Below are 12,520 nucleotides of genomic sequence, written 5' to 3'. Positions count from 1 at the left end.
GTCCAAATGGTTAATGTTTGGCAAAGTCAGAAGTAAATGAAAACAGGGTCTTTTAACAGGAATTGTTGCGGAACCTTAAGTATAGAAGGTGCTACCAGTTCTGCTGATTTTTAAAAAACAAAAACCCACATTAAGATTTTTAAATATGACTAACAGGGATTAAATATAAAACTAAAATAGAAAGGTTAAGATCTAAGCAATGGAACAGGTAAGGGTTTAAGGGTTAAATACTTAAAGCAATGAAAAAAGCTAGGGCTAAATTTAGTGTGTATAGATATGGCTTATCCCAGGGGTCTCAAACTCAAATGACCACGAGGGCCACCTGAGGACTAATACATTGGCCCAAGGGCCGCACCACTGACTGTCCCCCTTCCCCGCTGCTCTGGCCCCGCCCCCACTCCACCCCTTCCATGAGGCCCCGCCTCTTCCCACTCCTTCCCTGTCCCAATTCCAACCCCTTCCCTGAAATCCCAACTCCGCCCCCTCCCTGCCCCCAGGGGGCACAGGAGGGGTGCAGGGGTGTGGCAGGGGGCTCAGGGCAGGGGTGCGGGGTGCAGGAGGGGTACGGGGGCTGGTCCCGCCCGGTGCACACCAGGGGCAGGGCAGGCTCCCTGCCTGCCCTGCCCCTGCACTGCTCCAGGAAGTGGCCAGGACCTGCGGGGGGGCACAGGGGTCTGTGTGTTGCCCTGGCCGCTCCTCCAGGTACCTCCCCCACAGCTCCCATTGCCCAGGAATGGGGAACCGCGGCCAATGGGGGAGGTACCTGGAGGAGCGGCCAGGGCAACACACAGGACCCTGTGGAGGCTCCCTCCCCCTCCCCCCAAGGTTCCGGCTGCTTCCCGGAGTGGCGCCGGGGACAGGGAGGGAGCCTGCCCTGTCCCCGGTGGGCACCGGGCCAGAGCTGCTCTAGGTAAATGCTGAGGGGGTGCGGGGAGCTGGTGGGCTGCAGAAAATAACCCCGTAGGCCGCGTGTTTGAGATCCCTGGCTTATCCTAACCACTTTGTTTAGGTTTAGGCGTCAACCTTCCCCATCACCTCCTTTTTTTCCCCCTTGTAGATTACAAGCTTTCAGGGGGAGGAACTGTTTTATGTGTTAAAGGTGCCTACCACAAAGGAGCCCTTGGCTGCTATTATGATGGACTTTTTTCGGTGTCTAATGTTAGGAATCGAATAGAATAATATACCTACCTTATATAGCACATCTTATTCATTGATCTCAAAGTGCTTTACAAAGGAGGTAGGCGTCGTTATCCCCATCTGAGGCACAGAGATGAAGTGACGTGCCACAGTCACCCTTTTGGCGTAAGTAGATTTCACAAAAACCAATGTTTATCTTTAAATGCCAGCCACCCAGCGGTTACATCATCACATGATCTGGAAACTTCTCGATCTTGCTAATCAGTGTGGATAAGAGCTGGTGAAACTTTAATATTTGCAAGTGCAGACCACTAATGTCAATTTGCTTGTTTTGGAAACTCTAGAAATTAGCGTGGGGACAAAAGCTGCTAACTTCAAAATAAATTGTTTTTTCTCTTCTGCACTGAATGTGTTTCAATAGCCCTGATGGTAGCTACGTGGCAGGTGGTTCAGCTGATGGGGTCCTGTACATCTGGAATGTGCTCACTGGGAAAGTAGAGAGAACTCTCGCAAAGCATCACAGGTGAGACAGGAAGCTTGCAGACTAAACTGGTTCAGGGTCTGAGCTATGGCTCACATAGGACCTGTGGTGAGGAGATGTGGGATTGCAAATGCGGAGTTCCATTCCCATACCAGTGTGCATGGGATATTTATGTGCAGCTTCTCTGTGGATTCATGGCAATAGCCAGTAAAGTGGGAATTAAGGCTATGAAATTTGTGCTTTGTTGTCGGATTGCTTGTTCACAATCAGGGCATTAAGTATCATATACTCTGAATATCCCTGGGAGGCTGTTACAAATGCAGGTATCATAAATAAGATCTGAAAAGGAATGAGTTTTGGAAATTATGGCGTTTAATTTCTCTTGTCCTAAATGCTGCTGTGAAATTAGAATCTCTTCTAAATTGACACCTGGCTTCCTTTCAGCTCCTCTATCAATGCAGTGGCATGGTCACCAGCCGGTGCACATGTGGTCAGTGTGGACAAAGGAAACAAGGCTGTCCTGTGGTCTGAATTTTGACTGGAAGGAGATGAAAGACAGTTTCAAATGTCTCTCACTGGGAGGATGCTAGTCCAGAGCTGGACAGAATGGAGGCCCAAGCCTAGATTCATCCTTCATGCATTTGGGCTTCATCCAGTGGGCTTCACCTATCAGAGGAGAGCTCTAATCAGGCAATCAAAGACGAGGAGCTGGAGGCGGAGCCCTTTACTGCCTAAAAGCATGCTGCTGACCCTCAGGGTCAGCTGATTTGGATGGCGAATACTACTAGTCATGCCTTGACATGCAGTATCTATGCACTGGATGGAGCCGAAGGTACTAGCCAGATTCCCTCACCGGACAGCTGTGCCAAATACCCTATTATACAAATGTATGTACAGCACTTCTGACTTGGAAGTGTTGGAAAGACGTTTACCATGTATTCTGACCTAATGCATGTCCTGTTTCCCGTGTTCTGTTCCCATGGAGTAGCTTAGGCATGGGGTGAGGGCATTCTGAAACATGGACAGGGTGGGTCCTAGTCAGTCTGTAAAGTGATGGAACAGTTGTAAACTAATTTAAACATTTCTGTTGCTCTGGCAGTTCTGCCCCCTGTGGTGTTGGCTGAGTTTGGGGCTTCTCCAATTCTGACATGGTATCTCTGGCAGTTGGTAATCTGAGAACTCCCTGCATCATTATGATCTGTATTTCAGGGAACTGTCCATTCTTCAGGGGTGATACATCTTTGTTAAAACTCCCTCCAATAGCTCCTATAGCAGAAGTACTAAGAAGCGGGTGAAGGAGAATTTTAATTCGAATCAGTATATTTCCAGTTTTGTTGGCGTGGGGGGAAGGGGAGGGACGAGAAGAGGTGTAACATCTGCAGTGGGGATGGTGGTGCTGCTGTGACAAGGAATGTATCCATACCAAGACTTCCAGTACCAGGAAATAAAGGTATAGTCTCTTCTGCTGTCCATCCATCCTTCTCTACTGGAGGCTGTTGGTGGAGCACAGGGGAGCAATGGGATTCAATCCTGAATGTAATGCTCTGGTGCTGGCGATCCCAGGCCACTTGCCCCCTTTCTGAGCACGTGCAATATTCTCCTTTGTGCTTGAGCCCTTCTTGTGCCATCAAACAGGGTTTACACCCTGTATCCTCAGGCATCTAAATATGTGAGGTGGTTGGAGGAGAGCTAACTTTTATGTTTTGTAACTTTTATCCAGCCAAACTTTTCCACCTCAGACGGGCCTCGGACAAGCCACCAGCGTTCTGTCATCTTTTTATTTGCACTTTATTTTGCTTCCTTCCTGAGCTTGTTTTCTAAGGAAGTGTTTTGACGGGTTAGGAAAGAGGGTTATTCCTAGGACAGAGGTCTCTCTCTAACCCAGGCTTTCATTCAGACAACTTCTGCAGAGGGGAGTTGAGAGTATACAGGGCAAATCTTTTATTTATTCAGCTGCCCACCAGAACTTGATTGTAAATAAACCTGTGTTCTGCTTTTAAAACCCACAACGTTTTTCCTCATTTGTTTGTGTTTGTTCTTGCCCTGAAAGAAAGAGGAACCAATATCCAGTTTCTTCTCTCCCCACCTTGCTGTTTCAATGGACTGTTAGGTTTGGGTCTGGTGGTGGTGGGGTACTTGACCACATAGGCACCGACTTGTAGGTGCTCTGGAACTCAAGCATCCATGGGGAAAAAAAACAATAGGGGTTGTTCAGCAACCACCGGTCACAGCTGTTGGGTGGGACCTCAGATGGGGGGCTGGAGGAGGGGGGTGGGAAGAGGTGGAGCAAGGGGGACATCGGGGAAGCGGGTGGGACCTTGGGGCGGAGCGGGGGTGGAGCACCCACTGGGGGGGGAAGTCAGCGTCTGTGCTGGACAGATCTCTCCGGTGGGTATCCGTTGTCTGAGAGCCCGATTTACCTCGTCTTGTATCAAGAATGTGGCCATGAAACTGAAGTTACAGGATCCAGTGTCACACTGTTTAAAGCTTCTAGCATTGAGGGCTGGCCATGTGTCAAGGCTTGAAAGGTTGATGTATACTTGGTGTGGGATGAATTACTGAATTCAAGAACTCCCCATCAGTTACTAGTTTCTCAGACACTTTCTGCCGTGAAATGTCTGTTCCTCCCTTATTGCTTGGATCATTACATTGCCCCTCAGTCTCCCAACATGGTCTTAAAAATGTGGATAAAGACTGTCTAGACCAGGGGTGGCCAACCTGTGGCTTTGGAGCCGCATGCGGCTCTTCAGAAGTTAATATGCGGCTCCTTGTATAGGCACCGACTCCTGGGCTGGAGCAACAGGTGCCAACTTTCCAATGTGCCAGATGGTGCTCACTGCTCAACCCCTGGCTCTGCCAGAGGCCCTGCCCCCACTCCACCCCTTCCCGCCCCCTCCCCTGAGCCTGCCGTGCCCTCGCTCCTCTCCCTCTGGCCCTCAGAGCCTCCTGCACCTGAAACAGCTGATCAGGAGGTACAGGGAAGGAGGGGGAGGTGCTGATGGGTGGGGCTGCCGGTGCCTGGGATGCACTGGGAGCAGGGTGGTGAGCTGATGGGGGGGCTGCTGACGTATTACTGTGGCTCTTCGGCAGTGTACACTGGTAAATTCCGGCTCCTTCTCAGGCTCAGGTTGGCCACCCCAGTCTATACACTCAACACTAAAGTAACTCCCTGTGCCAACACTGGAGTAATGGAGCAAAGCCTTCACCTCCTTTGGCTATATTGGACAAACTACTTGTACAGTTAAGAAGCTTCCTTGGCCAATCACCTCCTGTTTTGGTGTGGAAAGAAACTCCGCTGATGGTCCTGACTCCCAAAGGCAGAGCAAAGATGACAAAAACAGAGTTGCATTTCTACTGACAATTAAGGTAAAAGCCCCTTTGGATTTTAGAGGCACATTTTTCTTTGTCTGTTGTCCGCTCCCTGAAGCTTCCTGCAGTAAAGTGTGCATCTCCAGGTCCTTCTAAGAGGGCATCTGCCCAGTGCCCTGCTGACCTCAGGGGTATTGCAGATAAAGCAGATCGCTAAGTGATGAGTCAGTGCAATGAAAGATTACCAGGGGATTAACTCTACCCTAATAAGAACTGCAGGCTGTGGTGGGGAGGATCAGGAAGGGTTTAAGATATTATAATTTAAGTTGGCATATTTGTATTTTTCTACAACATACCCAGTAACTGGGTTTGAGGTTCTGATGCCAGAAAATGTTTTGCTTGTTGGATGCTACTAAGTAAATTAACATCGAACCCATATAAAAACGAGAGGTAAGAATAGGTCAAAACGTCTAAAATTCTAAAAAGATACATAGTTGTTTATGAGGTATGTATCTGTAAATCAAGTGACCAACTCCACTCTTCTGCATTCCCCTTGTGTGCAAGTCCTGTTTAATTAGTTGAGGTTGTACCTCTGCTTTCTGTGTAGTGAGCACTCAGTTATCTTCCAAACAACTGCTATTTCCAAAGACAGGCCAAGAATTCTGGTCCAGTGAAGCAGACCTGACAGAGACAGTGACTGCTAATAGCCTCTCGCATGTCAGCTATACTTTCAGTTAACTCAGGAACAGAGAGTTTGCCCTGGCTTTTCATTTTAGGGGGATCCTTAGTGGATTTTTCACCACTCTTATTACGGTGGCTTTAAAGAGCAGGATGTAGTGGGATCTACTTTGCTTTCTTGGAGAAATTTGTCATCTTCCAATTCAGACTCTGAAGACCAGGGAGGAGCCATTTCACATTCCTCTGAGGAGGCAGCTGCAGCTTTCCGGAGTCCTTTTGGAGGCTTAATGTCCTTACTCTTGCCTCTCTATTTGGGAGTCAGGTGAGTCTATGCCCAAGTGAAACACTATGGACCCAGTCAGGAAAGGAAAAATGTATATGAAATGGGAACTGCCATCAACAAAGAACAGCTCCCCTAGCCTGTAACCCTTTGCTGCAATGCCATGCTAGAAATAACTGGGAGCAGGGAGGTGAAGAGAATCTTGAGTGGCAGGATTGCTGGAAAGGGGGTGGAATTGGGTCCTCCTGTCACCGGGATTAGTCGATACCTCTGCTTGCCTTGCCTTTATCATCCTCTTTAGCAAGAAGTAGAGGAGCCAGACAGGGTTCTGTCGGATTCTTGTTCTGCCTCCTTGCCAAGAGGGGATGACTGAGCTCCATGGTGCCCTCTTCCCCAAAAGCCTTGTGGTGGAGGCAGCAGAGGAGAAAGGGAGAGAACAAAGTTGGTGGGGAGAGTTGCCTGGTTCTCTGTTCTAGAAGGTGACAGGGTCTTCCCAGAGGTTCTGACTGCACACTGGTTTTGCACTCCACCTGAAATGAACCCACAGGCTCTGAGAAACACTGCAGGAACAGAGCTACCAGCAAGTCCACTCATCCCTATCTGGCATTTCTTCTGGTTGAATAGGCTTTTCTGGTGGGTAGTTGCCTCCTCAGCTCAAACTTGAGTAAAATATGTCTGCTCTGCACACCACGCCACCGGAAATAAACAGCTGGCTCTGCCTTACTGGCACAGTTATGGGAGATTGTCTCCCTGGAATAGCTCTCTGCTCTCTTCAGACATCAATGCTCCTAGAAGTATGGGGGAAGGGTGGAACCACCTCAGAGCTGTTCCTAAAATGTCCATCATTGCAGTAGTGCACTCAGGCCTCATTCAGCATCAGGGACTTGTGCTAGCTACTCCACAAAAGTAAATGAAGGCCCTATCTGTGTTGTGAAGTGCTGGTGATCATTTCCCAACCCCACCCCACCCCACCCCACCCCTAGTGCTGACCAGGGAAGCTCTCAACAAGAGTAGCTTGCTCCCAGCCTGTTCTGTGACAGAGTGGTGAGTGCTAGACCTGGGGAAACACCTCTGGTCTCTACCCTATAAATGTTTGCTCAAATAAAAATGGAATTGAGGGGTGCAGGCATTTTTACTCTCCCCAAATATTCTCGTCAAGTTCTTATGGACAGGAGGGGTGGGATTTATCTAAAGGATTTGGTGGCACAGTCCCAGGTAAACCTCTTGGGCACTTGTGAAAATCCCACCTGTGGATGTTTTGCAGCAGCTACTAACTCTAAGCAAATGTGGGTGAATATTCACAAACTTTGACTTTTTGAGTGCTTACTGGAACCCTGATTGCAAGAGTTTAATTCAGTTGGGGAATGGAAAGAAGGCCAGGGGATCTCTCCAGTGAAAACTAACGTCCCACCAAAGTATCAAACACAGCTGCTTTTGAAATGTTTACAAGCTATGAATTACCCACAAATTATTCACAAAAAGAACAGGAGGACTTGTGGCACCTTAGAGACTAACAAATTTATCTGAGCATAAGCTTTCGTGAGCTACAGCTCACTTCATCAGATGCCTCTGATGAAGTGAGCTGTAGCTCACGAAAGCTTATACTCAGATAAATTTGTTAGTCTCTAAGGTGCCACAAGTCCTCCTGTTCTTTTTGCGGATACAGACTAACACAGCTGCTACTCTGAAACCACAAATTATTGTGTGAACAAAATCAAATTGAAATTTAAGAAAAGCAAAAGCTATTTTCAGACCCTTCATGACCAGAAAGAAGCTAAATTGATCAAATTACTCATCTCTATTGTACATCTTTAAACATGTATTGAGCATGTGTAATTTCCTCTTTATAAACCAATTGAAGAAAACAGTGGGTGGGCCACCAACATAAACTATTGTACAATGTGCCTGAGGGATATCAGTGACACAACAATAGATAAGCTTTGTGTTAACTCTACAGTTCAATTGTGGAAATAACATATCTAATGATGATGTACTTGCAACTCTTAGAATAGCTTGTATTTATAGAGATTTGTTCTAATGCTTGCAAGTTCAATGTCGCACAAATAGTCCTTTGTTTAGCTCCTTATTAGGCTGCATGATTTGCAGCCCCAATAGAGAAAGAGATGGAGAAAGAGCTTTAGAATAAAGCTGCTTTCCATAACCCTCCGGCTCCATATAAATCTGTACTGACTTTACACCCGATGAATCTGGTAGGATGGCACTGTAGACTCTTGAAGATCTGGGGTCCCGTAAGTAATAGCCAGCACTGCTGACCTAGCTGATCTGTTCTTAATCCAGGTACAATATTTGCTGCTTGAAGGGGATTGGTTTTTGAAAATCTGGGCATAAGAACCAGAAACCCATTTTCATTTCAGGCTACATAATACCTCCTTTTTCACCAGCAGGCTAGTGAGTCACTCCCACAGACAGGGAAGAGCTGCAGGACCTGGCTGCCTGGAAAATTTACCTTTGTTCAGTGGTTTAGAAGGAGTTATTTTATTGCTCTGGGAACTTTCTCTTCTGGTGGCTGCTGTGGAATTTGGAGCACTGCAAGGTATTTAAAGATACTGCTGTTTCTTTCCCTAGTTTCCTCTTTCTCAAATCCTCTGGCTCATGTGTTCCCCCAAGGAATTCCATACTGCTCTTAGAAAAGCTGCTCCCACTTTGGCAAAGGTGGGGAAGGTTTTAATTTTTCTCTTTAATCCTGGCCTTCCAAAATACTTCCTTCAATGAATTGATTCCAAAGGTGAAGAGAAGGACCAGCTTTTTCTCGGAGGGAGTCAGAAACTAATTTCTGAGTGTCTGTGTTGTGTAAGTTCCTAATAAATGTCATGCCATATTGTAAAGATTCACAGGGTAACGTAAGAAGCAGAAGTGGTTGAAAAATAGATGACATCTGCAAGCATTTTCGTTTTCTGTAATGCCCAGTTTAATTTTCAAAAGGATTTTTTTGAAACTGAACTTTGAGAAGTTGAAAGGTTTAAATTTTTGAAATAAATAATCCTATCATGTGACTAAGATCAATCAAAATAGGCAATACTGAAAAAGGGAAACTGAACCCCACTATGCACCTACTGAACAATCAAAAGGCTAAATAGTTTTGCTTTGAATTTTCTAACAAACTTTTAAAAAATGGAAACTCTGCAATTTTTTCTCCCTACTGTACGGGGTGTTTTTGGTTTGGTTTGGTTTTTTGTTTTTTGTTGTTTTTTAAAAAAAATCCAGTCTGAGTTAAAAGGTCAAATTAAAAAAAAAAAAAAAAAAATCTGATCAGGTGTTTGGCCTGCTTCTGCTTGTGCTTATTTATCTTACTCTCCACCCCCACTCCAAAAGCCATCTGTGTGAGAATTTAGCTTCATAACTCCCATTGGTAGCTTGAAAAGTGAACTTTTCATTTAAGCTTCCAATTTAATGCAGAGAGAGAGGGTAAAATAAAAGGGAAACCATCCCCTAGCTCCAGAGTTGACTTGAGTTTTCAGAGGGAATAGTCTGTTTTAACCAAACAATGTAGTGCATTAAGATTTTGGATCCTATTCAACGTACCTATAATCTCATTCATCTTCTCTTTTTTGACACTTGTCCAAGGATCTCTTGCTGCTGGAAGGCTTTGTTCTTTCCCAGTGTCCCACCCATCCGTGGAAATGAGCTGTGCTGAGTCTCATAAGGTGGCTACTCTTTCCTCAATTTCTCTGAAGAACGCCAGTCCCCCTCAATCACATGTTGTCTACAAGAAGATGTCCCGTGATAAAGCTGTAAGTAGCACAGTAATTGGCATGCATACCCACCAGGTCGAGCCAGGGGTGGACAGGGCCACTGCCTTGCTTATCTGGGGATCTATTTACGGGACACTTGTCTTCACCCCACTTCTTTTGAAAATAATTTGATTTATACTCACGCCCTAGTGGTTGGCTATGTTACAGAATTGATAAAGTGGACTACCTGCATGTTAACATAATGACCAATCTTACATAGGATGGCAACGCCTCTCCCCACCACCTCATTGGACGTGTCTCTGTTAGCTGCCCAGATGCCTAAATCAAGACTGACTCGCCGTCTTTCCAGTTTGAGGCAAAAGTCCTTCACTGTACAGTTCCTGTGCGGCAGACACAAGGAATTGTGTGGTGCTTTTTGGAGTTTGGTCCTGCAACGTGCTGAGCCCTTTACCCTGCTCCAGTTAAATACTGAAGCTCATGAATAGTCCTGATAATTTCAACGGAAACTACTCATGTGCTTATCTTTTTTAAGTATATGCTTAAAAGTTATTTTGCTCAATTGGGCTAAAGTGCTCAGCTCTTGGCAGGATTGATGCCCTGGCTGGTCTTGCCCCATCTGCATTGTCTCCTTCCTACAGGTGACTATCTACCTGGGAAAACGAGACTTCATTGACCACATAGATGGTGTGGAACCTGTAGGTAAGTCCAGACACAAGCTCTTCTTACAGGTTTTTTTGACTTAATAAACCCCAATTATTTTTCCCCCATACTGCTTAACATTTACTATTTTCTATTTCTTCTTTCTAGATGGTGTCTTATTAGTGGATCCCGAGATCATCAAGGGGAAGAAGGGTTTGATGTTTTAAATGATTTCAGAGTTTGCTAGCTCTTCAGTGATCTCTCACTGCAAAGCAAGGATCTCTCCTGCTTTCAGGGCTCTAATTGGCTTACGCAAAATTCACCTCATCCTGGGGAGAGAACTTCCGGTCGTTGGACATGCTGTTTGAATGTGGTCCAAGACTTCAGTCTCATTACAAAACAAACTTAAGATCTTTGCTATATTATGAATTGGAACCAGGGCCGGGGGGAGGGACAAAACAGTGTTGTAACTGTTTTCCTGGACTCCATAATTGTAACACAGATGGTCTCTAAGTCTCAGAATCTCTGAATTGGCTGCTCACTGAAAGTGTAATCTACTGTGTATGTTCTTTCCAGTGTATGTGACTCTGACCTGTGCTTTCCGGTATGGCCAAGAAGACATTGATGTGATGGGTCTGACCTTCCGAAAGGATCTTTTTTTCTCTAGGATACAGTTGTACCCACCAGTGGAGAAATGGGAATCTCTCTCCCAATTGCAGGAATGTCTGATGAAGAAGCTGGGGAACAATGCTTATCCTTTTGTTTTAACAGTAAGTGGCTCACATGAGCCTCTGACCCACTTCTACTTGACCCTTATTATCCAGCCTGTCAGCACTCCATGATAATCTGAAGAGGAGATTAATGTTACCTAAAACTCTAACTTTGAGTCAGAGGTTAGATGGCAACCATTATTTACCACCCCAAGTGTGCTAAGGATTTAACAAACTGGAGGGGTTCTGACTTCGCACAAAAAAATTCCTTATACAGGGAACCATAATGACTTTATGACAATAAAAGCCCTTAATGTTTCCACCTATGTGTCTCGCTCCCCTATTGCCAGAATATTTGCTTATACTACTGCCTTGTGTACTCATGAGGATGTGTCTATGCCTTGAGTTGTGGAACTGATTTGTAAAAAAAAACCCTACGTTTTGCTGGAATAATTATTAAAATGAGTTAATACAATTATTGCTTATATTTGGGTAGCACCCAAAAGTCCAGCTGGGTTTAGTGGCCCCATTATGCTGGGCATTGTATAAGCACAGATCAGAGACAGCCCCCGAGGTCTTACAGTCTCAAGACACGCATGGTCAAGAATAGGGGATGTGGCTACAACACAGAAGCAAATGAATCTGGCGGCAAATTGGCCCGGCTTTATTAGTTGCAATGATTACAAATATTTTACTGGGGTGGGATATGAGAGAGAGGAAGGAAAGAAGGGAAGTGACCACTTGATACCTGCGTGGCTATGGGCAGCGGGCTGGATTTTGGATGTTCCACAGCAGACATGCGTCTTGAGGGGTATGGAAAAAGGTAAGGAAGTGGCTGTACGGCTTTTAGTGGGGAACTTTTCCTGTGCTTGTGGGGCAGCATATGAAAAAGCATGCGATTCAAAGAAGTTGGCCGGTGGAGGAAAAGGCTGGGAATGCTTGGAGAGGGAGGGCAAGGGTTGGCAGTGAGGTAGGCTTCTAGTTCCGTGAAGTGGGGTCAGACTGAGTTATGAAGAAGTTACGAGAAGTTTGTATTTGATGTGGAGGTGAGTCAGAGGCGGGCCTCAGAGGGCTGACGTGGTCAGAGTGACTAGCCAAGAAGGCGATCTTAGCAGCAGCATTCTGAATAGAGTTGGGGGGAGCAGAGAATCCATGCCAGAAAGGAGAAGACTGCAGTGAAGTGATGTGGGCTTGGACAAGAGTTTTGGCTGTGTGGACAAGAGAAGGGGCTGGAGTTTGAAGATGCTGTGTGGAGAAAGCAGTCAGATGTAGAAATGGCCTGAATGTTGCTCCGGTGAGAGAGCAGAGTTGAAGGTGACACCCAGGTTACAGGCCTCAGTGGCAGTCAGATACTTAACCTGGCTGCTACCACTTCTGTGGCCATTTTTCAGGATGCCCGGCTCCTTCCCTCTGCCTAGTCTGTCAGCACCTCTACCCCAGCCCTTATCCTCCCACCTGCTATCTCCCCAGACACCGTTGCTAGCCTGCTCCCAAGCTTCTTCATGCATGTCTGGCCCAGAGACTCCGTGAAGTCCCCTCAGAATGTCACCGTGCAATCTTCTTCTACCAGCCT

At 46.2% G+C, this 12,520-nt stretch overlaps 2 protein-coding genes across 4 annotated transcripts in view; both read left to right on the top strand.

Moving 5' to 3' along the window:
* Nucleotides 1-3,599, top strand: part of ATG16L1 (autophagy related 16 like 1) — a 28,275-nt gene extending 24,676 nt beyond the window's left edge. For all 3 annotated transcript variants that reach the window (XM_074964050.1, XM_074964049.1, XM_074964051.1), the window contains 2 exons: nucleotides 1,559-1,660; nucleotides 2,063-3,599. In XM_074964050.1, the coding sequence (XP_074820151.1) occupies nucleotides 1,559-1,660; nucleotides 2,063-2,156 (196 nt within the window). In that variant the 3' untranslated portion in view covers nucleotides 2,157-3,599. The remainder of the gene's footprint in view (nucleotides 1-1,558; nucleotides 1,661-2,062) is intronic.
* A 1,358-nt stretch (nucleotides 3,600-4,957) lies between these two features.
* SAG (S-antigen visual arrestin) overlaps nucleotides 4,958-12,520 on the top strand; it is a 28,154-nt gene continuing 20,591 nt past the window's right edge. The window contains exons 1-7 of the mRNA XM_074964048.1: nucleotides 4,958-4,984; nucleotides 5,813-5,927; nucleotides 8,291-8,439; nucleotides 9,471-9,637; nucleotides 10,237-10,297; nucleotides 10,406-10,450; nucleotides 10,814-11,007. Of these exons, the coding sequence (XP_074820149.1) occupies nucleotides 5,893-5,927; nucleotides 8,291-8,439; nucleotides 9,471-9,637; nucleotides 10,237-10,297; nucleotides 10,406-10,450; nucleotides 10,814-11,007 (651 nt within the window). The 5' untranslated portion in view covers nucleotides 4,958-4,984; nucleotides 5,813-5,892. The remainder of the gene's footprint in view (nucleotides 4,985-5,812; nucleotides 5,928-8,290; nucleotides 8,440-9,470; nucleotides 9,638-10,236; nucleotides 10,298-10,405; nucleotides 10,451-10,813; nucleotides 11,008-12,520) is intronic.

This window comes from Natator depressus, chromosome 9 (assembly GCF_965152275.1).
Source record: "Natator depressus isolate rNatDep1 chromosome 9, rNatDep2.hap1, whole genome shotgun sequence".
Taxonomy (NCBI): domain Eukaryota; kingdom Metazoa; phylum Chordata; order Testudines; family Cheloniidae; genus Natator; species Natator depressus.
This window is presented reverse-complemented; position numbering and strand designations above follow the sequence as displayed.